The sequence below is a fragment of the Eutrema salsugineum genome, unplaced genomic scaffold (genome assembly GCF_000478725.1).
Source record: "Eutrema salsugineum unplaced genomic scaffold, Eutsalg1_0 scaffold_1, whole genome shotgun sequence".
Classification (NCBI taxonomy): Eukaryota; Viridiplantae; Streptophyta; class Magnoliopsida; order Brassicales; family Brassicaceae; genus Eutrema; species Eutrema salsugineum.
The window spans coordinates 1,449,529-1,475,551 of record NW_006256909.1 but is presented as its reverse complement, the minus strand read 5'-3'; the positions used below and the strand labels follow the sequence as shown (position 1 = coordinate 1,475,551).

The window sequence follows — 26,023 nt, the reverse complement described above, 5'->3', positions numbered from 1 at the left end:
AGGAGAGGAAGAAAGTGGAGCTGGAGCGGAGGATGCTTGTTGAGAGGATAACAACCATGAAATATGAACAGAAGAAGGCTATTTCTTGAGCTAAAAGGTTGAGTGGAAGAAGATAGTTGTTGAGAGGGTAACAACCATGGACGATGAGCTAAACGGGTTCGTTGAAAATGAAAATGAAGAAAGAGTTCTTGGCTATATATTCGTTGTAGGATGGAATTTTTTTATTTATTATCGTTCTAATTGAGTTTTGATGACGATGAAATATTTCTGTAACTCGTAGGACCAAAAATTTGTGTAGAAGCTTCAGTTTTAGAAGTCAGTGTTATGGATTTCATCTTAGTAACTTGTTTTAAGTTTGATCGGATTATATTGAAGCTATCCGTATTGGAAATCCAAGTTATGGATGTCTCCTTTGTAAGTTGTAGTGGGTTTCGATCAAATTGAAGCTTCTATTTTTGAAATCAATGTTAGGAATGTCATATTTGTAACATGATTTAAGTTTAATAAAAAATGAAAAAAAAAAGAAGTTGTGGGGGGGGGGGGGCTATGGGGCCATCTCATAAGAAAACGTGAGAAATACATACACTTGAGGAAACGTGACAAACTTTTTCTTATGAGATGGCCCCATAGATGCTAGGAAACGTGACAAACTTTTTCTTATGAGATGGCCCCATAGATGCTCCATCTACTCAAGTGTAAGTTGTCATAAATGTTTTAAATTATACACAGTAAAACTTTCATTTAACATCGTAAGTTCTCATAAATATGTTACATGTATATAAAGGAATTACCCGAGAAAAAAATCAGACATGGGGCTGTCCCACAGCTATTTTAATACAATAAACATTGGAATATACTAGTAATAATATAAAAACGAACCCTAAATATTTACAAATTGATTGATGGGGATTATTAGCCGAAAATCTTATTTTTCAGGAAAGAAAAGTGTGACCCAAAGGAAAGAAAAAAAAAGAAAGAAGTCTTATACTTAGCCGAAAATCGATCTCATTTTACTCTTTTATCATAAAACTTCGTGGATTTCATATTTTTCAATGAATTTTTAATGAAAACGAAACAATACCAAATGAAAAAAACGGTTATGTTTTTTAGCATCAATTATTTTGCTATAATTTGTTACAAAACATGAGGTGAATCCCACCTATTATTACGTATTTTGATAGTAATGAATATTCAAAAAAAACAAACGCAATCACACAAAATAAACAAATGATTATTCAATTTTGACATAACGATTTATATATATCAAGATCAAATACAACTTAAAAACACACTTTAAGTTATTCTTATTGAAAGGTTTTATCTTCGGAGTGAATGGATGCAAGAAACTTTTTGAGGTGCCTATTGTAAACACAAGGTCTTTCCAATTGTACCAGATGACCTGCCTTCTTTATGCTATCTATTGTTGCTTTCTCACCTAATTGCCTGAAAAAATAACAACGATAAACATTAGAAAAAAATACATAATAATCACTTCAAATAGAAGAAAAATACTAATTTTACTATCTGAAAACTTACTCTTTCATCTTTTTAGCTAACTCGAAGTCAAATATTTGATCACTTTCACCCCACAAAAGATGTATTTTCTGCATGCACATGCAACAAATGAACAATAAATTTAAATAATAATAATCATAAAGGTGAATAGAAGTTATAGATTAACAAGTTTTTTAAAAAAAAAATCCATTTTTCAACGGAATCGATGAATAAAAAAATGGTGTTTTAAATCGCAAATCATAAAATTTCAGCAAAATACGGGGAAAGAAAATCATTCAATCCAATTGCATAACCGTTTAGATTCATCGATTTGTAACTTATGTACACTGTACTCCTTGTTTTATTCATCTGTGATGTAGTCTCATAGATTTAGAACCGTTATGTTTTTAACTACAATAAGATAGATAAATAACCGTTACATGTATATATACACGGATGTGGACATTAATTTATACGTACCAATGAGAAATGAGGGATTGTCGCGTCCTTGTTGCTCACATCAACAGCCTCTAACAATTCAGCTCTTTCTTTTCTATTGTTGAACATTACCTACCAATTTCACCGATAAAATAGAATTGTGAACCATAAGTTTATATTATAATAACATTTCCGTTTTCAACAAATTTTCTTAGAATAAGAAAATAAATAATACCAGTTCTAGGCTTCTAGCTAAACTAATCATTGGTAGACAAATAAAATTTAGTTACCCATATAATACGAGACTTAGCTGAGGGTAGGTGAACAAATCTAATCTAAAATACCATATCATATTTTATATACTTAACCTGCCTTATATGGATATTTATCAATATAATCTATTGTTTCGTCACTTTCTTCTAGTTGATATTAGGCGAGCTAACTAGAATGAACAGAATGTTAAGTTCAAATTCATTTTCAAATGAAGGATAGAAAAAATAACGTACAAACTTAACTGCTTCTGTAAATTATATTTATAAATGATAGAAATTAACAAATATAAATAGTACTAATGAATAAACATAAATTCCTAAATCAGAAATCTATTATATGCGTAAAACTTTTTAAATAAGCAAAACGTTCTATTAACAAAACTTTTGTTCTCACCAAGTTCGGAGATTTGATAAGAGGCAATATACTTCGCGAGTTCCACCTAACTCTCACAATCACGTTAATTGGAAATGTGATTTCTATGATATGTTCATTTAATTATATATTCTAACGACACTAGAAAATACTTTTCCACAGTGAATAAATCAAATTCATGTCTCAACAATGTGAAACGGTGGAAAAATTCCCCCCCCCAAAAAAAATAATAATAATGGGATGACATAGCGAAACAATCAAACAAAATTTTCTTACTTAACTAAATATAGCAGAAGAAGATTTTTTTAAACATGTGTATCGTTAATCTTGTAGAATTGCAGAGAGATTAATAAAATGCAAATTGTATACAGTTTATCATATATTAAAATCTGTAAAATACAATATCATTATGTTTTACTATTAATTACTCCACAGGATATCAGTACTAAAGATAACTATTAATTATTTTCTCTAAATGGATTAACTTTACGCAGTAAATTAAGTACCTCAATGAAGTCCTTGAACATTCGTTTAGGAAACCACAAGGGTTTATGCACAGCAATGGTGAAGAGAGCCTTAAGTCCCTTAACCGAAGTCGGTAACAAGAGATCCTTGGAAGAACTGAACCCTAACCGGTTCAAGCTCGACTCACTAATGCTGTCGGTCATCGCGAGTATCGAACCGGACACAACCATTGCTTTAACCATGTCCGGGTAAGCCTCGGCGATCTTGAAAGCCACCATGCCACCGTAGCTAAACCCTACGGGAACAAACTTATCCACGCCGAGGATACGAAGCCCCTTGACCAAACAGTTGGCTTGAAACGCCGGAGACCGGTCCGAGTTGTCCGAGTAGGACCCACCGAAAAAGAGGAGGTCCGGTATGTAAACCGAGTATTTCTTGGATAATGCACCGACCTGGAACTGCCACGTCACGATTCCTTCGGCGGCGAAGCCGTGAATTAACAAGACGGCCGGTTTGGTTGGTTTATGGGGTTTTGTCGGTTTTCCGGTACCGGATTTTTTCTTCAGGGTTTCTTTGGGAACCCAGAAGTTCATCTTTGTCCCCGGTTCGATCTCTAAAGTGTAGGGAACGACACCGGCCATTTTCATGAGACCGTACAATAATGGCTTTTGTGCCTCGACCAAGTTCACCATTATGCAATTTTTATTTTTTTGTTGCTCCTTTTTATTCGTGGAGAGATGTGTGATTTCAGAAAGGATCAAATGAAAAACCTCATTATATAAAGTTTTTTGGGTTTTCTTTAGTGGAACTTCTAAAATTGGGTTTGGTATTTATTAAAATGTGTTTGGTGTTGAGTTGTTATCTTTTGTTCATCTAAATTGTTTTTTTTTTTAAGAACACTTCTAGAAACTATTGGTCATATATAATAATAATAAAATATTAACCTGCACATCAATACAATTCAATTTATGATTTGACTAACGAATATACCGAAATCACTAGATTGCCACTATTTGATCAACTATTTTGGTTTTTATTTATTTTCTTTTCATTATGTATGATTGGATAAAATGTTGTCTCTGAAGTTTTTATTGATTACCTACCGTACTGACTTTTGCATGCATAAGATAAGCAATCAACCATAAGTAAGTAAGTAACTAAAACGTTATTGAAATCAATCATAATGAGCAAGTAAAGAGATCAATCATATTCTTTTTAATGTTCACAATTTATACGATATATAACACGTATGATCTATATTTAAAGTTAAAATTAATATATGGTTTGTTTCAAAAATAATCACAATTGTTTTAGATTTTACCATAATCGTCAGAAGATATATAAACTAATGTAACTAAACTTGCATTTCATAATAATACGCATACGAAAATCTCAGGAATGAAAATAATAAGATATGTTTGGATTGATTGAATAGTTTGAATAAATGGTATTCACGCATATGCAAATTAATTATTTTTGTGAAGTCTATTCGAAAAATCAATTAACTGTCTTCATGTTAGAAGCCCTCTATCACAGATCGAATTCCGCATTTCAATACATAAACAAAAATTTATGTTTTTTCGAGAAGGACTAGGATGACTTCATTAGATTGGTCCATGAGTAACATATCTGAGAATAGCCAAAATTCGAGTGATAGTGTATGTGATACTAGTATATATTTCTGGCCTCACCATATGGCTGAGTTCAAATTTCATAATTGGATTTAGATAAGATTAACTGATTAGAAAATTAATTTCAAGAAATTTTTAAAAGAGCTATGCACTTTTTGGACGCACAAGACGTGAACATGTCCTAGAGAGATTAACGAAATTAGGGTAAAGAAAATTTAAACAAATTTATATCATCCATAAAAATAAAATATGCAAAAAAATTCATTCAAAATTCTTTCATGTTCCCGGAAACATCTTGGCTTCAGACTCGACTTCATATCCGGTTGTTCTACTTCTACCGTTTAAGTAAGTTATAAACAATAACATAAAAATGAATAAACGTTTTCCTTCTATGGAAAATAAAATACGTTATGAAAAGGATCAATATTCTTCACATGCGGTGTTATGTTAAGCAGAGCAACACACGAAGCCAAATTGATGGTCAACTTTTCAAGACAATTTGGGCATAATACGACAAACATTCCACCTTGTCCACCCTGCAGATATTTTGTTCGCTGGTTTGTTTTTTGTTTGCTTCTCATTTGTGAATCGTTTCTAGTATTTGATTGTTTCCATAATTTCAGGGGGAAATGCGAAAAGAGAACAAAGGAATATGCATTTCATTTTCTGTTTTCTTTATTTCTTACTAAAGCATTTTCTGTTTACATCTTTACTTTTGAACTTGAAAACATTAACGCTTAATCGAAATATATACCTGCAAAAATATTAAAACAAAATTCTAGTGTTTAAAAAATATTGCAAAAATGAATGTATCTTCATTTTCTATTTTTTCGTCTTGTCAAAAAAGATCAGACATAAATTATGGTTCTTTTGGATATATTTACTCATAATATAAAACGAACTATCAATTCGTTAGTGGAATCCTATGTTTTAATAATTTTAATAAAAAGTATATTAGAAAATAGTACAAGCCAGTTATTAATGATATGGATCATAACGATCCTTGAACAATTATTAAGCGAAAGAGTTTTGATACTGCAATAAAACTCAGAAAGTATAAGAGCTCATGCATGCAACTTTTAAACATTCAAATGAACTATATATATATCTTTTGTTAATAACAAAAAGTCTACGTTTGTTTTCAATTTTGTATCCAGTTTGAAAAACAAAAAAAAATGAATGCTGCATTTGGCTTCCCGACAGATCTTCTGTACCACTTCGGCACTTCCGTTCCTAAAAGTTTCAAATAATATACTCATTTCGATCTAAAAAATTGAATAATAACACATACTTGAGAGTTAGAGAGTGATATTTATAAGCAACGAAACGAGTACGTATTTTAAAATCTCTAACTCTCAGTTAAAAATGTTGTTTTCCCTTACATGACGTGAATAGGATTAACATAACCTCAAATTAAACGTTTAAGATGACACGTAAAAGTGAATCAAAGGAAGCCCTACATATATATGTATAATATCTTGAATCCTGGTCAGAGTAGGACACATATCATGAAAAGGTTATAAAGTAAGTAACTATCATTAGTTCATTACCCGATAGAACTTTCAAAAAGTCATGAAAAGAAAACCCAAGTAGCAAATTCATAAGAAATTTCAATATAAAAAAAAGCTACACGAAGACCCCGCAAAAAAAAAAAAAAAAAAACATTGAATATATATGTAAAGAAACTAAAATTATAGAATTTGGCCAAGACTAAGACTTTTTTTTTTAAAAGCTAAAAGGTATCCAAGGCTAATATAAGACTTTTTAAGGGGAAAATCGGTGGCACGATCATTTATCACATCGTAAAATCGTGGACAAGGCTGGTCCGGTCGGCGACGTTAAGCCTCCAAGACAAGAACGGGTCGGCAGTGACGTCATGATTGTCATCTCTGACGTTATCAACGAAAGAATATTCGTTATTCGCCGGCGAGTAATAAGGAACTCTTTGCGTATTTTGCTGTTGGTGGTGAATCCAAGGCGACGATGAAGCATAGTGATTATTGTTGTTGTTGTTGTTATAATAATAATTTGCACCTCCGTGATGATCCGTCGTTGGAAGTTCAGCCGCCGCTGATCCTCGGCCGGAAGTCGAGTTTCCGGCGGTCGACGCACGTCTCTCTTCCTTCTTGAATCGGATTCCACACGCATTACACAATGACTGGCCAAATTAAAAATAATAAAAATTATCATCGGTATTCTTTATTTCTCTGATAGAAAAAAAATGGACTATACATATTCGGTATAATAAATATAGAACCAAATTGGTGTACTAGCCACTAGGAGACCTTTTAAAAAAGAGTTATCTTCAAAGTTACGAATTATAACTAAATTATTTGTTTTAATATTTTGTCCAAGAAGATTATGGGTTTGAAATCAGAAACTATTGGATTTCGGTAATCCGGAAAACAATAGATTAATAACTGAATTTGCTTTAATCCAAAGATTGATTGAATGTGTGATGTGTGAATATTATTTACCTTGGGGCCTCTTGGACCGTTTCTCCAAAGAGGAGTAGAAGTGGTGTCGCAGTTAGCGCAACGGCGAGCTAAGATGTTATTTCCACCGCCGCCACCGCCTTTCTTGGCACCGTGCAAGAAGTCCCAGCCTAAGGCGTTGGAGGTATGAGAAGAGAATCTACGGTCGTCGTCGTCATTGCAGAGACGAGTGGAGGGAGTTCCAAGCGAGAGAGTGCAGTCCACGGAAGCATAAGGAGAGGAGTGATGGACGACGTCGTTTTCGGAAGAGAAAAACATTGAGAAACCCATCTCAAAATTTGATCTTGGAAACCCTAGGAGTAACTCGTGTTTTGAGAGATTGAAAGAGAGACGTTTATGTTTTGTTTGGGGGTTATTATAAGGAAACGGTGAAAGAGGAGTCAGCTAAAAACAAAGGAGTCCACGTTGATGTTGTGAAGTGGAGACATGAGAGTATTTATAGAGCTTTGGGAACTCGACAAAAATAGCAAAATTTGGTCCCGGTGTTATTAAATCCATTGTTTCTCTTTGTTATTTAGATTTACATGTGTTTGCTCCTTTAATTTGTCTAAAAAGATGTTGCTATGAATATTCTAACTATGTGTTGGGTCTCTGTTTTGGTTCTAAGACACTTTTGTTAGTTATGCTGTTTTAGATTAAAATTTCGTGGTTGGTGATCCAAATAATGTCTCAATTAGTAGTTGAATTTTCGTTTAGCTATTCGATTATAATTTCTCATCAGTTTAGGTAAGCGATTTTGTTATAATTTTACTGGAAACAGAGCTTTAATTTACGTATCCACTTTGAATCGTAGATAGGGTTATTTTGATAAGTTTCGCACATTTTTTTTTTTAAAAGGAAAAAATTAACACAAATATGATTCTATATAATATGCCCATTAAGTTGATCCTAGTGAACTAAATTGAAATATCGTTAGTTTGATTATAAAATAAATAAGAATATTAGTTTGAAGTTTACATTTTTTAGTTGAAAATGTACACCAAAAACAAAGGGTAGATTTATATAACTATATCTAAAACAATACTTTTTGTACGGACGAAATGTTGTTTAACATTGCTAAGGAAACTACTACAGAGTCTTGAAGAATTAAAAAAAGAGATTGGCAATATTTAAGATAGTAAAGTAAGTAATAATAATGACAAGTTCAATCTGCAGTTAAAGTGGGAGAGAGAGACGAGAGAGTACAGTCAAAAGAGGACCACGTGACTAGGGGATGTCACGGTCTTCTAAGGATCTGGCCTCTATCTCCGATCACGATCATCTCGAAACCCTCTTTTCCGAATCTCTCACCACCCTTCTTCCACACGTCATCGCTTGCTTCACCAAGTCGACGTGTATTACTCTCATTTTTGCATGAGTCTATTACTATGTATATGTCGTATTGGAGATAAAGAGAGAGAGAGAGATTGATTTATTTAGAGATCATTGCCAATTAATTTTGAGATTAAACATTCACACGTAATTTAATCGTTGAATGCCTTGTGGCCAATGCATGAGAGATGTTAAGTCTTAATCGTCGAGATCACTGCTTTTAATTAAACCGCCAATGTTCAAGTTAGAAGCGAAATAAAAGGGAATATTAAAGGTAGAGGTGACCCAAGTGAGATACTTTGCAATGATTAAAAAGCAATAACATTGTGTTATTCTTTAGCTTGGTGTGAGAGATAGATTCTATTGATTAGTCAAAGAAGCAAACTCCAACTCAAATTTTTAAATATTATAAAATGTAAAGGGTACAAAGAGAATGAAACCAACAAATGAGTACACTCAGTTGCTAGCTCTCTTTATCCTTTTATCTTCCTTTTCTTTTATCTAGTTCTGGATCGAATAACGTTATCTCCAAGAGTGGTTCTATTTATGTTGTCGTTTTTCTTCTTTTTTGATTGCCACAAAATATGATTTCGTATGAAATAAGGACATGGTTAATTGACGACAAAAAAAAGGGTCATGGTTAATTTTGTATGAAATTAATATGTAGAGATTTACAAGACGCAAAACAGTTGAATTTGATCTAAGCGGAAAACCATTTGAATCAAAAGGATAAACTCATCATTACGGATGAACAAAATCTGATCCTGAAGTAAGTCGTTGAATGGTTATTGTATATAATATACCGAAGTAAATTTTACAAGCTTTCGATTAAAAAAAAAAATTATGTCATTATTTACGATGTGGTTTGATTAACGAAAAAACCAATAATCTTGGAGGACGTGTGCCGCCAAACATGAACGGACAATAATAATACGTATATAACCAGAAGGATTGATAATTATAAAGATTTAAAGAACATCAAGAAACCCAGAGAGGGAGGGAACAAAGAGAATCGGATCGGTCTTGAGATTGGTGTTTTTTTGGTTCAATTGAGACGACCACACCGCTTTTCAAAAAGATGCTTCTCTCTCTCTCTCACACACACACACACACATACACTCTTGACCCTCTTGCTTCTTGGAACACGAAACCTAACGATTACCCCAAGACACTAACTGTTCGACTTTGTAATTTCACATTCCCTTGTCATGTCTCTTCATTCACGTGACTTCTAATCTTTATTATAATCTATATATTATCCTCCATTTACATCTGTTTTATAAGTAAGGAATAGAAGCACATTACAAGGTCTATATAAAATCCTGGTGCCATGTAGACGTGGTGCATGCATGCAAAAAGCTAGAGTAATTAATGACCAAATACAAGGTAGAGGTGGGCGCAGAGGGAATATCTTGGATTTTAAGGATATCCGTGATCCGCTCCGCTCCGCCCGGATAATATTTTTTCGATCCGTATCCGCTCCGTAATTATCCGGATATCCGTTTTTTGGATATTCGCCAAAAATCTGAATATTTTCCGGATATCCGATCCGCCTCATAAAAATATTTAAATAATAATATATTTAAAATAAAAATTCAAAACTTCAAAATTTAGTTTAAAATGACAATATTTTTTTTTAAATTTTTTTTTTCTTAACCTATTAAGTTTTAATATTTATAATAATCGAATTTATAAATAAAAATTCACAAAAATTACATTTATATATAATAATTATACACTTTATATGAATTATTATCTATCTATATATACATATATATTTATATCGGAGCGGAGCGGATATCCGTCTTAATTTTTTTTAGTATTTGTGGTTTGCTCCATTTTTAACGGATATTGAATTTTAAAATTTGCTTTGCTCCATAAAATTACGGATAACCGGATTTTTCGGATCGAATCGAGACGAATAACGGATCGAAGAAAATATAACGAATATTTTGCCCAGCCCTAATACAAGGTACTATATACGGGGTGGTCTATATCAATAACCGATTTTGCACAGCTAACGTGAGCTTTTCTAATTAAGACGTAGATACCGTATCGATAAATTAAAGTAGAAAAAAGAGAATGAAAGAAAAATAAATTGTGTACCTCAAAAGCAACAAGATCCAACTGGTATGTTTTTATTTTTCTTTTTCTATTAATATTATTTTTTTTGTTTTGTTTTTGCTATGGTGTTTGACCACTTGTCCTTTTAGATGACTAGACCATAAGTAATTTGAACTAATAATTTAATAAAAAAGATTTTCAAAAACTGTAAACAAAATAGTTTCTATTAACCAAACGTAATCTAGTTTTAAGGATATATAGTTACCTCATAAAATTCTCAGTAGCCGACTGAAAAATACATCTACTAAAGTCGATTATCAGTAGTTTTTTTATCAACAGAACTACCATTCAAATTTATAAAAACTTAAAACCGAGTTTAAGTAATGTCCTATGTGTTCGGCAATGATTCATTATATCAAGCAGATATATCTAACCTTAGCTTTTAACCCAGTTAATCCAATTTTTTGTTTTTATTTTGATAGTCAAAACTTCAAATATCTTTGTTCAAAAGTTTTGGTCATTTGAAAAATTTATGGGCCTTTTAGTATTTTCTTGAACTTGATCATTGGGCTTACGATGGGCCGATTACTAAGTTAATCGAAACAGCGTCGTATTTTGTCCTTTGCCTGAGATAAAATTATGCTAAAACACGACAGCGTATTAACGTTGAGGAAAGAATGAAAAGTTGAAAACTGAAAACCAGCTAAGGGTTTAAGCTCCGAGTTCTTCTTCTTCCTCGCTCAGACGCAAAACCCTAAATTGCAGAACTTTTCTCATTCTTTTTTTCTCTTAAACCCATATTCATCGACAATCCCGTCAAGATGGATTCAGATGCTGTGAGAGACTCTCGTACTCTGAAAGTGAACAACTTGTTAAAAGACATTCGGATAGATTACGGTTCTCTGAGTAAGCCTGTGGACGATTTCGTCTCGTCGATTAGAGAAGCTACTGATGCAATCCCTGAGGATATTAAGGTATGTTTGCGGTTTTTCTTTTTTCTTCTCCTTGTCTTCACGTGTCCGTCGTGGGCATATGTCAATGTGAAAAATTCGAGCTTTTTGTAACAATTGAAAAACTGTAAATTTATAGGTTACTTCAGAGCTAGCTCCCAGTTTCGTTGGTGACATTGGGGCTGATAAAGTGGATTTCAATTTTAAGAGGCCAAATGGTTTTACTGTCTGCGGCAGCTACTCCATTCGTAGCATGGCAAAGCCGGATGCTTCTGTTGATCTTCTTCTCCACTTGCCTAAGGTTAGTTCTATTGACTCATTTCGAGATTTTGGAGTCGATGTTGTTGGATATTAATTATAGAAGGGTTCTTGTAGGAATGTTTCTATGAGAAGGATTACATGAATCATCGATACCATGTCAAAAGATGTCTATATCTTTGTGTGATTAGAAAGCATTTGCTGTCATCGTCGTCCTTTGAGAAGGTTGAATGGTCAACTTTACAGAACGAGGCCAGGAAGCCAGTCCTAGTTGTTTACCCTGGTAGGTGTGCTCTAGTTTTTTTTTCGCTAAGATAAATAGTAATCTAGATCTTTTACGGTGACAATGTGTTTACGTTGAAAATGTGTTTGCAGCTAAGAGACTTGATCAGTTTCCTGGATTTTCCATAAGAATAATCCCTTCAGCAACGTCACTGTTTGATGTTGCAAAGTTGAGTATGAGCAGAAACAACGTCCGTTCTGTAACTGCAGGTAATGCGGTTTGTTTCAAGAATGCTAAAGTCTACTTGATAAATATATTGAGACATCAATTTACTGATATTCTGATTTGTCTTGATGATAAAGATGGTGTCCCGCAGCCCACACCAACTTACAATTCAAGCATATTGGAGGACATGTTTCTGGAGGAATATTCTGAACTTCTGGAGAAAACTTTTTCTGAGTGGAAGGAGTTGGGTGATGCTTTGATATTGCTGAAGGTATAGATATTTAACATAGTATTGTTGTTACTCGGTGTTTATTGGAGTCCTTAAACATCTATGGTCGTGTGCAGATATGGGCTCGGCAAAGGAGCTCGATATACGTCCATGATTGCTTGAATGGATTTCTAATCTCTGTGATACTATCATACCTTGCAACACATGGAAAAATTAACAAGTCACTAAACGCATTGGACATATTCAGGGTAACACTGGATTTCATAGGTATGCTAATACAGCTTAAGTCTATTTGCTACGTTTGTAATTATTTGATTATGCAACGTTGATAACCAAATTTTTTTAATTCTGTTTGGCAGCCACTTCTAAATTATGGGAAAGGGGTTTATTTTTTCCTCCACAGAGTGAAAATTGTGTCTCGAAGGAGGTGCGTTTTGTACTTGCATATCAGAATATTTTATTTTTGTTTGCGAAGCGGTATGACTCTGCACTGGTGCTATTGGATTCATTTGCTACTGAAATAATTTGAGATGCTCTCTAGTATCATTGTGGTGTATAGCTTGAACCTATATGGGATCTTCTGGTAATTCGAAGACTACAAATGGAAGTCTTAATACTGTTGGAAATACCATATGTAGGCACTAGTTTTGTCGTGTATGACAGTCAAGTTTTCTTATAGCACTTGACCTTCTTGATAAATACTATAGCAAGTATTTTCTATAAAAATTATCATGTGCAGAGATAGGTGTCGTGTTCTCTGCATACTGTGATTTACTGACTATGAACGTTTAAATTTCAGGAGAAAATGCTTTTTAGAGATTTGTTCCCTGTTGTTATATGTGATTCGTCTGCACTTGTGAATTTGGCTTTCCGGATGACCAGTGTTGGATTCCATGAGGTATCCTAAGCTGGAATTTTTTTTTTACTCAATATAGTTTGCTTTTCTGATATTTTATCCAAGGCTGTGGTTGTCTTTGTGACTTGCACATGTAATTTTGTTGTTGGTCAGCACAGCTCCAAGAGGAGGCTTCGTCGACGCTTAAATGTATGAAACTCAGAGATGGAGGATTCGAGGAGGTTTTTACGACTAAGATTGACTATCCTGTTAAGTATGACCATTGCATAAGGTAAGCTTCCCTTCTCACTGCTCACTTATCTTGATTGATATCTATTTGTGTTGCTAGGGATGGAAGTAGCCTGTTATGTTCTTACTTCTGTCGAAGTGTTCATGCATGTGGACGTATGAGATTTTTAATTTCTAGATAGGACAATTTCATTTGTTCATACTCACCTCCATGGTTTTAAGCTGCTGGATATGTAGATTATTAATTGCCTTTACTCTATTATATCCACTTAATTCGGTAATTTTTCCTGTGCTAGTTAGTTCCCTTCCATTTAGCGATCCTAACATATAAGTTCTCTTAGGTTACACCTAAAAGGGAAAACAGCAGTGTCTATGTCAGGGTTTTGTTTGGACAAGGAGTGTTGGAGAATTTATGAGCAGAAAGTGCATAGCCTGCTGCAACAAGGACTGGGTGATAGAGCAAAATCAATCCGCGTTATTTGGAGAAATACAAATCAAGATTGGCATGTAGAGAGTGTACGTTTATTCAGATTATGAATTTTACTTCTCAATGTGGCTAAAATTGGCCCGTTTTTCTAATAATCCTAACTGTCTTTGAAACAGGGGTTGTCAGTTCTTGACAGAGAACCACTTTTCATTGGCATATCTATCAGCTCTATCGAAAAGGCTTTTAGAACAGTCGATATCGGGCCAGATGCTGAAAATAAGATTGAGGTACATCGAGATTTCCTTACCCTTGTCTCTTTGGGTCGTACTAAAGAGTCTACCTTTTTCTAGGCACTCAGATTCCGAAAGTTTTGGGGGGAGAAGTCTGAGTTAAGGAGGTTTAAAGATGGAAAAATAGCGGAAAGCACAGGTGTGTTATCAGTACATGCTTTTTTGGCAGAGTTTAACTAAAAAGTTTCAAGTTAATTAAAGCTGAATATTGCTTATTTCATTATCTTAGTATGGGAGACTCAGCAGTGGAAAAGGCATCTTATCATGAAACATATGATTGATTATATCTTTAAGAGGCATCTTTCACTATCGTCCGTTGAAATTGTACAATTAGTGGATCAACTTGACTTTTCTCTGATCTATGGGGATAAAGGTATTGCCAAACTCATTTGAACTTATCACTTCTTTCGTTTATGCATTGCTGGTGTGTCCCATTATGGTTTCAATCTAATTCTGTAATAATGCTGACATGTCTCAGACCCAATATCTATATCTGGAAATTTGCTTCGAGTCTATGAAGTTTTCTCGAAGTGCTTGCGTCAGATCGAAGGCATACCACTAAAAGTTTCTAGCGTTCAGCCTTTAGACTCAGGTTTGTTTCCTGTAGTTCCCTTTTGCACTGAGCTTTGAGCAAAAACAAGTGTGTACTGTTTTTTTGCAATATATGTGGTTACTCATATATAATTTCCCTCGTCACTTGTCAGCTCTTAGGTTCACATCTGTGTTCCCTCCTGAACCTCACCCAGTGGCTTGCGAAAAAATTGATGCTCGAAGACTACATAAACTTATGCCATCTTGCATACCAACAATGGAGGTCATGATTCAGGTGGGATCAGTACTCAGATGATTAAAAGCGTAGATACTTTTTGTTAGATAGTTATCTCAACGCCCCAGTATTTTCCTTTTCTTTTGCTATTCACAGCTAGAAGGTTCTGGTAACTGGCCCATGGATGATTTGGCAATTGAGAAAACAAAATCTGCATTCCTCCTTAAAATTGCAGAGAAGTGGGTTAAACTTTTCTTAGAAACACTTCATACTATTAGGTCACAGTGTTCTTATTAAGTTCTTACAAATGAAAATACTGACAGCCTTCAGAACGTTGAGGGGATACCATGCACAGCTACTGAGGATAATGTTGATGTTTTCATGGGTGGTTACGCATTTCGCCTGAGAATTTTGCATGAAAGAGGCCTGAGTTTGGTGAAGAGAGAAAGTGAGATATCTTCTCTTGCACACTCAAAATATCTGCTATCACTGAGGAGAAAACCTTTGTGAAACTGACTTCCTGAACTTCTACTAAGTTGCAGTTGGAGTTGACCCGGTGAGACATGTTTCCTCTGCCGATAAAGTGCTTTTCATTCGCAGTCAACATGCAAGCATGATCAATGGTTTGCAAGGTCGTTTTCCTATATATGCACCAGTTGCAAGGTAAAGGAGATAAACTTCACGTGTTTACTTTTATTTGCTTTGAAGTTTCATAACCCCATACCTTGTCTGCTATCTTAAGGCTTGCAAAAAGATGGGTTTCTGCCCATCTGTTCTCTGGTTGCCTGGCTGAAGAGGCCATTGAACTTTTGGTTGCACATGTATTTTTAACGCCTCTCCCACTTGGTGTTCCTTGCTCCCGCATCAACGGATTATTAAGGTTTCTTTCGGCCACCATACTTTTTGATTTTACCAAAAACAATCAAGTAAGGATGCTGCCAAACATTAAAACGTTACATCTTTCTTCACTGTGACTGTGTAACAGGTTCTTGCGATTACTAGCAGACTACGACTGGATGTTCTATCCGTTGATTGTTGACATAAACAACGACTTTGGCAGAAATGACGAGAAGGAGATCAACGTGAGTCCCATGTTTTATAACAGTTCTAATGTTGAGCTACATTTGTTAGGACTGCCATATGTAAATGCTGTATGGTATTTTAGGATAACTTCATGTCAAGTAGAAAGGGCTACGAAGAGGACAGACAAAACATAAGTTCAGCCATGTTCTTGGCTGCTCCTTACGACAAGGCATCAGAAGCATGGACAACAACTTCACCAAGTTTATCGGTTAGTAATAGACTAAGCTTTCTGAAAGTTCATTCAGCACCACTCTATATGTTTCTTCTTGTGTTAACTCAAGTTTACTATATACTTTGTAAAAGGAACAAAAAAGGTTGGTGGCTTATGCTCGAAGCAGCGCAAATGTGTTAAGCAAGCTGGTATTGCAAGAACATACTGATTCCGTTCAATGGGAGGTGAGTAAGATGCATTGAAAATAAATTTGCTTTAAGCTTGTATTGCAAGAACATAATTTATACAATGTTGACTAATACAAAATGCGTACATATACATGTTGCAGTGCCTTTTCAGAACACCCTTAAACAACTATGACGCAGTTATTCTTCTCCATAGAGACAAATTACCTTACCCACGTCGTCTTATGTTTCCGTCAGAACTTAACAAAGGTCCCAGACATGGCTCTCTGTCTCTAGTTCTTATGTTTTAATAGTTAATTCCATAAATTAATATACTCTCCCAATGATTTGAGCAGGGAAGCATGTAGCACGTGGAAAAGCGAGTACAGCATTTAATCCTTTTATGTTACCTGGAGATTTGAAGAGGAGCCCTGAGGAGCTTAAGAAGAAGTTAATGGTGGACTTTGAGCCAACCAAGTGCTTTATGAGTGGGTTGAAGGCAAGTTTTCTAATCAAAACCAAAACATTAAAACTTAATTCAATTAATGTCAAAGAAAGAAAGCTTTCTCGGAATTCTTAGCTTGTATGGTTGTGTGCAGGAAGAGTTTGGGACGTTGAAGCCGTGGTATGATCATATAGGAGGCGACGCTATTGGTTTAACTTGGACTAAACGCAATTCAAAGGTAAAAAGCAAAACTTCTGAAAACTTTCTTTAAACAAAAAGAAGAGACAAATCGAAGCAAATGTGTAATGTTTGATTGCAGAAACGAGAACGAGATGAAGAGGAAGTGGAAACTAATCCAATAGAGATGTTAAAGGCGGTAGGCGAAATGGGTAAAGGGCTGGTGAGAGATATCTACTTGCTCAAGCCTCCACGCTTTCTCTAAGATGAAGACATTGTAATGTAGTTTCTTACTCAGGGATCACCCTGGAAATTTTGTTTTTAATTTTGTTTTTAATTTTTTGTTTCTACTTGTTCTATATTTGATAGAATGTATCTTTTTTTACGTAATGGATATAATCTATTTTATTAGAATTCAAAATGTTTATCATTTTTGATGAGTACATTCACCTCTTTCAAGAAAGGTTATCTCTCTTTTATAATTCGGTTCTTCTTTATATTATTAAGGTGAGCAAATTAAATTTGCATCATGTCCAATCTTAAGAAATTATATACGTTTTCTAAAATACCACACGAAATCTTTTTTTTTTTATAAATTAATTTCCAACCGAAACGGATTTTACAACAAGAGCCAACTGGTTTTCTCAAGACCATCATTTTTCAACCGAACACAAAACCAAAGAAAAAAAAAACGACTCCAAAAAGCTCAAAGAACTCTACAAACTGACAAACAAGGAAACGAGCTTCTTCTTTAACTGAACTTAAAAGAGTAGTCGAAAGAACCTGTCTTTGTTACAATAATGGTCGTCTATCTCATCGTCTTCTTCCATGTGATGTCTTAGAAACAGCTTTCATGCCTTGAGAATCTTTGAAGCAGACAAAGTGAACTAACGTTTTCCCGTTGGGATAAACAGCAAAGACGCTTGTCCCGATCTTCTTGTTACACAATGAACACATGCTCTCGCTTGTTACTTTCGCCACTCCTTTCCTATGTTTGTACAGTTCCTCTTTCACCTATTTGTTTCAACATAATTTTGCTCTGTTACGAATCACAGGGAACTTTCTTTTGGTCTTATAACTTTGGCTTCCACAACACAAACATACCTGTAAGCTTTCACTCTGCCTCAAACTCTTGATGACTGAAAAGTTCCTGTGTGCTTCACTTGAATTTCTTAGAAGGGGTGCAAGAAACGGAAGCAGATTCTGCAGGGTTTGGATAAAAGTATGGGTCAAACTTCAATAAGATGCTAGTAAGCAGTAGATATTTAGGGAAACGATTACCTGAAGTTTAGTTTCTCTAGGTAAAAGCTTGAGGGCTTGTGCACCATTGATCCTCTCCCACCTTTGGCTCAACAGATCAAGAACTTCAGAAATCATGACGGTGGAGTTTCCTTCTTCCATAGGTTCTTCAGCATCAACGTCGCTTCTTCCACTGTCAGTGCTGCTATTGAGACCAGCTCGAATATCTTCAGCACTATCTATTGCAACAATTTTCTTGGACCGGCCTCCTTTAGCTTTTGAAGACAAAACAGACTCCATCATCTTCGTGGTGTCTGAACTTTCGAATGATCCTAGAGCAACAATACGTTTTGCAAAGTCCTTTGCGCTTTTCTTAGGATTCAGGTATATTTGCAGCAGTGTGAGGTAAATGTTGCTTGACGGTTTTCCAGATGGTAGATAAGAAACGGACTCATATATACGATCACAGTAAGCCAGCGCCAGATCAGGTGCATGAAGCTATAAGAAAAAAACCAGCAAGTTAAGCCATAAGCAACACACACGGATATCTAAATTCTACATAGTTCACAATTAACTTATCTGTATATAATGATATAATTATCTGCACAATGCAATTGCGTAGCAAAGAGTTTTTTTTTACAACTAGCCATCATTGAGAAGATTATTTGGTGAAGGATATTAATGATATTTGGTACACGAGAAGATTATTTGGTGAAGGATATTAATGATATTTGGTACACGAGAAGATTATTGATCGGTACCTTATGAACATAGATCGACAAAGCAAGCTCATGTTGATTCATTTTTCCCAATATAACTGCACGCTCTTCATAGAGCGCATCACGTGGAAGACGCTTCAACAAAGTTTGTGGACTATATCCGGAGATGCTCTCTAACGCAGACAATAGTTTTTTCCTTTCGGGAGGATGATCCTTGTCATCCCATTTCTGCTGCGCAGTCTTTGCAGAATGCAAGTCGAGCACTTCCGAAAGGTAAATTTGTACCTGTACCATCATCCAAATTGTTACTGCCAGAAGTATGTACCGCTTATGTAACGTAAGCTCAATAAAATGCTTCCCATTCGTGATATTTCCTCACCATCTCGTTTTGGAGATTTCCAGAAACTGCGGTTTCATTCATTGCCATCATAAGTTCTAAATATCTACCCTGCATATTAGGAGCATGCTGCTTCAGATACGAATTGACAAGGTCAGCCGAGATATTTCCAGACAAAAACAAGTCGATGGTTTGGGTTGGACAGCTTTCCAGGACAAGCATAGAGTACTCCAAGACAAGCATAGGGTCAGTCCTGCAGAGAGGCTACAAAGGGAAATCCACCAGCAAAAAGTTAGTGTATGACAGCATTTCTTAGAAATACTCTACTTCAACAAGAAAATGTAGAGCAAACTATCTTCAGCCAATACAAACATCAAACGTAGTTAACAAATTTGTAGTTTTCTACGACCATTAAAAAAATCTAAAGATACACAGACGAAAAGTTAGCACCGAGAAAACCTGCCTTGAGATATTCAATGATCAACTCTGGACTAAATATCTGCGTTGCTTCAGTTTGTGACTGGTTTGATTTGGTCTCTTCCGACAGCTGGGTAAGAAGCTTCAGGGCTTCATGGTGCATCGAATTGCTCTTGAACAATTCTAGTAGTGCAGAATAATTTTTACTTTTCATGAGAATCTCCTCGCAAATCTTAACGTCACAGTAGTTGACACCCTTTAATAATTCTGTAGCAGCTCCAGACTGGCCAGTGTGTAGAAGTGCTTGAAGAAGAGCTGTATCTAGGATTGCTGCCATCTCCCTGGCACCTGAATTAAGCGGAATCGTACCACGGCCCTGCAAGAAAACGTTGCTCAACCCTCAACAAAAAAAATTATATCCAAAAAGTCGTTATGAATCAGCTATTACCTTGTTGGACTTCTTAGACTTGGAAGAGTCATATGCTCCATAAGTTTTCCCGACAGCATCTGAAATGACCTCTTCTGTTCCTTCAGAAGTAGCCTTCTCGATAATACCCGGTCTCTTCTTCTGCAAATACTTTATAAGAGCCATCAGAGTGTTGTGACTCATTTTCTTAGATTCAAGGTCTGCATTGTCTTCAGATTCCAAATAATATCGAGGAGATGAAGAATCCATATCATCTGACATGCCGGATGAACCTCTTGACAGAGATGCTTCATCCCCAGAAATGTCCACCATCTTATCGGGTTGAGGAATTATTGTTGTTTTAGGGAGAATAATGGATGGATACATGGAAAGTACATGCGTAATATCTACTTGAGATGCCAGGAAGTGTTCCATGGCTTCCTCATAGCTTCCGTTCTCAAAAAGATAATGAGCAAATCTGTATCATGATAAAAAGACAACTAATATGAACAATTAAATTCCCATAGAACTGCACATTACCACTAATGGGTAAATATTAAAGCTCTAGCCTTAAACACCTTGTATGAATAGAACTCTCTTTCGCAGCTCTTAGACTTGACTCTTCAGGGGGGAGTAACTTGCATAGAGCTAAGGCTTCCTCAAAGTTTCCAGAAGCCGTTAATTGCACAATCTGCGATGACACTTAACTTTCTCAAAAAATTTCAAAAGCATCTCCTACGAGTTAAAGCAGAGCCATTGTACATTGCCATTGCCAAAGGATATGCCAGGTATAAATAAGAGAAAACTGAAAAATATTATCATTGTATCATAGTCAACCGATATAAGAGGTAAAAGGTAACACATTATCATATTCGTCCATGGAAAGAGCATCAGCAAGAAACATCAAATGTTCTCAGAGCTAGAGTAAATACCTGAGCACCGATCGAAACAGGGAAGAGAACATGAACAGAGTTATCCAAACCAACAATCACAGCATTATTGCTCTTGACAAGGCGACGAATATTTTGAAGAACAATTGTCTGTATTAACGGATAGGGGCTTCGTAGCAAGCGAACCTATAAAACAAAGCCAAAAAAGGCATAAGAGGATAACAGGTTTCTAGAAGTGTAAAGAAAAGCAAACTGGATTCTCGATATGGAGAACTTTATATACCTCAACTCGTCGAGGCAACAAGGCTATTGCATATGGGTTTTGAATGACAATAGCCGTTGGTGACTCTGACCAGCAAATTCTCTCTGTCTGAAGTAGCTTTCCATTCTGATCAACAAAGACTCCAATGTTCTCCTACAAGTAGAAGAAGAAAAAAATAAAGACGACACCTTGAAACACAGAACAGGTAGAAGTAAAACAATTGGGGCCAAGAAGATGTCAGATACAAAGAAGAATACCACACACAACAAATGTAGATGCTAGCACAATGTTGCCCACGATACACATTCAGAAATCTAAATACACATTATTTAAGAAAACCGAGCAAATTCGTTGAATGGGGAAAAGAATATTTACCTTCCCCAAAAGAAGTTCACCAGAAGGTAGAGAGATCACCAGAGGAGGAGCAACCCTACCAGAAGGAAACACCTCAGAGAGAGTCCCATTGGCAGTGTTAAGTATCACATACTCTTTTCTAACGCCTAAACAAATGTTTTCTCCGCACCAAGAAATTGACTTGACAGTATCAGGAACTCCATAGTCTCTCACCTCTACAAACCCTCCTCCTCCTGAACAATCCACCGATCAACAGAAACGACTCATCATCAACAAGAATCCAAAAATCAATCTCAATTTTGGATAGTTTCAAAAATTGAGTAGAAAGTCTCAGAATTTTTACCGTCGTGCTTAAAGACACAGACCCTCTTTTGCCGAGCGAAGCACAAGAAGCCACGCCGATCATCCCAGGAGTAAGCATTCGCGCCTTTAGCTTTGGTAATCACAGCGACGGTCTCCAAATTAGGAAGTCCATGAAAGGCGATTGACTCGGAGAGAGACAAAAGCAGCTCTCTCGAAGCCAGAACCTCCATCGCCACGATCGGTTTCTTAGAGAATCCGGCGACGGTCGTCTCGAGCACGTAAGACTGTTGATGCAACTCCGAGGGAAGAGAGCGATCGGAGGCGGAAGATTCCGGCGAGTAAATGCGGAGGGAGCCGTCATAGCATCCGGCAAAGAGCTTGGAGCCGTAGGATTCAACAGCATCGATCCGAGCGGGACAATCCTTGAGAAGCTGAAACGAATCATAAGCGTTGTGAACCATTGTCTCTTTCGTCGACTTTGAGAATTTTTTCTCGCTTCTTCTGGGAATTACCAAGTTAAGTTATTCATGTTGTTCAAATACAATTAGAAAAGAAAATCAATAAATATCTGGGAAATGATGATGAGGTTCAGAATTGAGAAAATGTCGATTGGATCATAAACCCGAAGTCCAATGATTTACCAAGAAACGAATTTTATTACAACATTTGAATCACTCAAATTCGGAGCTTGAATTTCACTTGGAGATCAGAACAGGGATGATTTCCACAATCGAACGTGCGTTGGTGAAAAAAAAGCGCAAAATTATAATATAATTTAGGTCTAATGTTTCCGGCGGGGCTCGAACCCGCGACCTTCGGCTCATAAGACCAACGCTCTAACCAACTGAGCTACGGAAACGATCATGTTTGCTTAACTCAGGAGACGTATTTAACTGCGGATTTTATTATTTCATATGACGTCAACAGGAATAATTCCATCAGAACTGTATTTCATAACTAACTTGAGAAAAACATTAAAACTAAAATGACAACTCCTTGTCTTCAATTAATACACACAAAAACAATTACACATGGTAACAATATTCTCACACACACATAAACTTTAATGGCACGAAACGTCTCTGCTAATCAAGATAATCTATGGCTCACTAATATTAAAAAAGAAGAGCAAAGACTTGGAACCGTATACATTCTCCAAGTCAGCAGCAGATTTTTATTGGCTCTTCTTCCTTAATCCTTTATTCATCTCTTCTTGTTTCTGTGTATATAGATACATTTCAACTCTCAGCTAGCTGCTGATGCAAGAGAAGTGGCCGGCTCAGGAACAACATCGGATGCAGAGAAACCGTTTGGTTTCGGATACTGTTTCTCCTCCAATCCCCAGAACTTTGCGGTTTTGACATCGTCTTCAAACATCTGTCTTGAGAAATCCTGATGATCATACTCTAGGGTTGCTTCTCCTCCAAATTCCTTGGGGAGATTCTCCATATCAAAGTGTGATCTCATCAATTCATCACTTGTTTTATCTTTTGGGTACACAAAGTTCACCTTTTGAGCTGTTCTTGGGTCCAAGAAGTACTTAACAGCCTAAAGGGAGAAGAGTAGGTAATGAATAACTTGACTCTTTAAAGAGTTTTTTTTTGGGACTTCTTTTAAACAAAAAGACAATATTATGTAATGGTGACTCTTTTTCATACCTTGTAGCCTGCTTTAAAGAGCCTTGGAGGATTGTAGAGAAAGGAGAAAGCGAGTCTTTCGGGGTAATGATTCTGTAGAATGTAGATTATGTCGCGTGTTGTTTTCATGGGGGGATTATTAGCCATTGACCAACCAGTAAAATCAATGAGCCAAGACATTTGTTCTTGTCCTCTGGGAAGATTAAGGATTGCGTTTTCAAGAAGATACACCAAGTGCCGGATATTACCTTCTGCTGATGTTGTATTCTGTTTCGTAAGATAATTGAGATGTGAGATTTTGGATCCTTGGAGAAAAAGGATATTAATTCAAGTAGAAATTCTAGAAAAAAAAAAAGAGGGACAAATCGCTTAATTACCTGCAATCCTGGTCTCAGTATAAGCACAGTCCTACCTTGTCGATCATGAAAACTAGCTCTTGAACCTTTTCCAGTCTCACCTTCATGTGCTACTTCATGCTGTAGATAATCAGAGAAGATTGAAATGAGTATATCATAATTAAAATCAAGAAATGAACACATATGTATCTTTTAGTCTTTAGATGTTGAATGTTTACCCAACGGATCTCGTGAGGTTTGTATGTTGATCTCCATTTAAGAGTCTCCTCAATCATTTGCTTTGCTTTTTCGACATTCCAATTACGAGCATCCAAATATCTCCTCAAGGAAGCATCAGAGCAGAAAACTAAACTATGTCCCGAGAGCGGTCCTATCGCGGATCTCAATTTGCTAATCTGAATGTTGTAGAGGTTTTACTTAAGTTATATTATTAATGTTAAGACTTTGGAAATTAGTTATAGTAATACTAGAAAAGAAAAGAAAACAAAAGCTTCTTGGACCTTGTTATCTTGCTGAGAATCATCCTCTAGTTGGTGAGCATTCCTTCTCTTGAACATGTTTAATGAACCAAATATAAAACCTTCAAGGAGACAGCTTCAAAGCCTAGAAAAGGATAAAAGATAAACATTTTTAAAATACTTAATAGAAGTCAAATAAAATCAGGTTTCACAAAAACAGAATTTTAATCCAATAGGAGCTAAATTAGATTCAAGAATAATAAGGGGAGCTTTGATCGGCTATTAATAGATAATTGATGGAAAAAAAAATCTAACATCTAAAACGGGATCAATATATTCCTACTTAGTATAATTACCTCATGAAGATCTTACAAAGAGGTAAACAGTTTTAGTTAATAATTGGCCTTTGAATCTTCTTTCACACATAGTATACGATAATTTCTCTAGAAACTCACATATCTTCTAGAAAAATCATAACACACATAAATATGGATTTAAATATGATTCCTAACTCAAAAGAATTTTTTTAATCTTTTGACATCCACAAATAGTGAAGAGTTCAATCCAACAAAACAATTCTCAAACAACTCCTCCATGAAACATTTCTAGATATACTCATTTGATCGTGACTCTAAACATTTCTTTGAATAAAACCAGATCAACCAAAAATTTTGGAAGCTCACGGAAATTGATTCGCCGAGAGAGAGACTTGAAAACAGCAGAGGCCGTAATTCGATTTCGATCGAATCAACAAAAGTATGATTGAGAAACTCGATTTTTAGACAAACGAAATATCAAAATCGAAACGCAGAGAGAATCTTACCTGCTTATACAGATCTTTTGTATCAGTGATCGAGAGAGAGAGAGAGAGAAAAAAAAAAAAGAGAGAGGGTTTGGTCGTCGTCACGCGAGTATCATTCCCAACTCCAAAGGGACTAGCCAGAAACGTGGGAAAATTGATTTTGCAGAACATTTAACCAATTTATGTCGATATTAAAATTATCAAATTATATTCAAAACTGGGCCCAAATGTGGTTATGGGAAGGCCCATTGGTTGGTAATAATTAAATAACTTGTTTGTTTTATTTGAATTTTTATACAAATTTTTTATATACATACAATTTTTTTTTAATAGAAAATACAAGAGATCCGAAATTCGTGCAATTATAATGATTTGGTGATTTATGATATCTTAACATTCTTTCACGTTTAGCGAAACTCTTATCTGGTCTTTGACTTTTCATTTATTTATATTGCTTCATTATCACTATCACGATTCACGATCTAGAAGAAAGTAATTCTAATTTTAAAAATGATTAAATTCACTAATTACCTTCTAAGAAAGAAAATGTATCCAAATTTGAAAATTCATTATGTGCAAACCACTCTTTCATGGGTTAGGTAGACAAAGACAAACCAAACAAAATAAAGTCCAGAAAAGACAGCATCAGAGTAATAAACTAAGTTTAAATATAACGTTTTACTCGAAATATTGATTTTCAACATTAAAGATTCGGTTAAGATCGTATGATGTGGTTTATTCAAATTAAACGGTACACGTACTATATAATTAACATATATGGCTTTGATTAAATCAACAGCATTGACA

The 26,023-nt window shown here is 35.4% G+C and overlaps 5 protein-coding genes and 1 non-coding gene across 10 annotated transcripts; 1 reads left to right on the top strand and 5 right to left on the bottom strand.

Annotated features, from left to right (window-relative positions):
• Positions 1-1,160: 1,160 nt before the first annotated feature.
• On the bottom strand, positions 1,161-3,826 carry LOC18028460 (monoacylglycerol lipase ABHD6). The gene is made up of 4 exons (XM_006411920.2): positions 3,084-3,826; positions 1,975-2,064; positions 1,537-1,604; positions 1,161-1,443 (listed from the first exon to the last, which is right to left on the bottom strand). The coding sequence occupies exons 1-4, from the start codon at positions 3,732-3,734 to the stop codon at positions 1,305-1,307; spliced, it is 948 nt and encodes a 315-aa protein (XP_006411983.1). The 5' UTR covers positions 3,735-3,826; the 3' UTR covers positions 1,161-1,304.
• Positions 3,827-6,420: 2,594 nt separating this feature from the next.
• Positions 6,421-7,531, bottom strand: LOC18031166 (GATA transcription factor 19). Its single transcript, XM_006411919.2, has 2 exons — positions 7,151-7,531; positions 6,421-6,831 (listed from the first exon to the last, which is right to left on the bottom strand). The coding sequence occupies exons 1-2, from the start codon at positions 7,436-7,438 to the stop codon at positions 6,469-6,471; spliced, it is 651 nt and encodes a 216-aa protein (XP_006411982.1). The 5' UTR covers positions 7,439-7,531; the 3' UTR covers positions 6,421-6,468.
• A 3,692-nt stretch (positions 7,532-11,223) lies between these two features.
• LOC18031165 (nucleolar protein 6) lies at positions 11,224-17,473 on the top strand. Of its 3 annotated transcripts, none has more exons than XM_006411918.2 (26): positions 11,224-11,517; positions 11,633-11,794; positions 11,869-12,034; positions 12,127-12,243; positions 12,337-12,470; positions 12,545-12,695; positions 12,788-12,855; positions 13,228-13,326; positions 13,443-13,555; positions 13,854-14,028; positions 14,116-14,226; positions 14,290-14,368; positions 14,459-14,602; positions 14,708-14,821; positions 14,934-15,055; positions 15,152-15,234; positions 15,319-15,443; positions 15,538-15,658; positions 15,738-15,875; positions 15,981-16,077; positions 16,161-16,286; positions 16,382-16,474; positions 16,579-16,684; positions 16,771-16,913; positions 17,014-17,097; positions 17,179-17,473. In XM_006411918.2, exons 1-26 carry the CDS (start codon positions 11,365-11,367, stop codon positions 17,299-17,301), a joined length of 3,147 nt encoding a protein of 1,048 aa, XP_006411981.1. In that variant the 5' UTR covers positions 11,224-11,364; the 3' UTR covers positions 17,302-17,473. The 3 variants fall into 3 exon arrangements, with proteins under 3 accessions (XP_006411981.1, XP_024005662.1, XP_024005663.1); XM_024149894.1 differs by having other exon boundaries at positions 15,532-15,658; XM_024149895.1 differs by having other exon boundaries at positions 11,379-11,517; positions 11,943-12,034; positions 15,532-15,658.
• A 144-nt stretch (positions 17,474-17,617) lies between these two features.
• On the bottom strand, positions 17,618-22,674 carry LOC18031164 (vam6/Vps39-like protein). 2 transcript variants are annotated; one of them, XM_024149510.1, is made up of 13 exons: positions 22,605-22,674; positions 22,004-22,461; positions 21,682-21,893; positions 21,328-21,459; positions 21,087-21,230; positions 20,733-20,845; positions 20,197-20,632; positions 19,795-20,124; positions 19,374-19,595; positions 19,037-19,279; positions 18,318-18,773; positions 18,141-18,239; positions 17,850-18,050 (listed from the first exon to the last, which is right to left on the bottom strand). In XM_024149510.1, exons 2-13 carry the CDS (start codon positions 22,422-22,424, stop codon positions 17,850-17,852), a joined length of 3,009 nt encoding a protein of 1,002 aa, XP_024005278.1. In that variant the 5' UTR covers positions 22,425-22,461; positions 22,605-22,674. The 2 variants fall into 2 exon arrangements, with proteins under 2 accessions (XP_006411980.1, XP_024005278.1); XM_006411917.2 differs by lacking the exon at positions 22,605-22,674 and having other exon boundaries at positions 17,618-18,050; positions 22,004-22,424.
• Positions 22,675-22,748: 74 nt separating this feature from the next.
• Positions 22,749-22,822, bottom strand: TRNAI-UAU. The gene has a single exon. It is a non-coding gene; the product is annotated as a tRNA-Ile (tRNA).
• Positions 22,823-22,937: 115 nt separating this feature from the next.
• Positions 22,938-25,366, bottom strand: LOC18031163 (phosphatidylinositol transfer protein 3). Of its 2 annotated transcripts, none has more exons than XM_006411915.2 (6): positions 25,238-25,366; positions 24,457-24,559; positions 24,175-24,351; positions 23,978-24,076; positions 23,622-23,867; positions 22,938-23,511 (listed from the first exon to the last, which is right to left on the bottom strand). In XM_006411915.2, the coding sequence occupies exons 2-6, from the start codon at positions 24,511-24,513 to the stop codon at positions 23,209-23,211; spliced, it is 882 nt and encodes a 293-aa protein (XP_006411978.1). In that variant the 5' UTR covers positions 24,514-24,559; positions 25,238-25,366; the 3' UTR covers positions 22,938-23,208. The 2 variants fall into 2 exon arrangements, with proteins under 2 accessions (XP_006411978.1, XP_006411979.1); XM_006411916.2 differs by lacking the exon at positions 25,238-25,366 and adding an exon at positions 25,098-25,176 and having other exon boundaries at positions 23,034-23,511.
• Between the last annotated feature and the right edge of the window lie 657 nt (positions 25,367-26,023).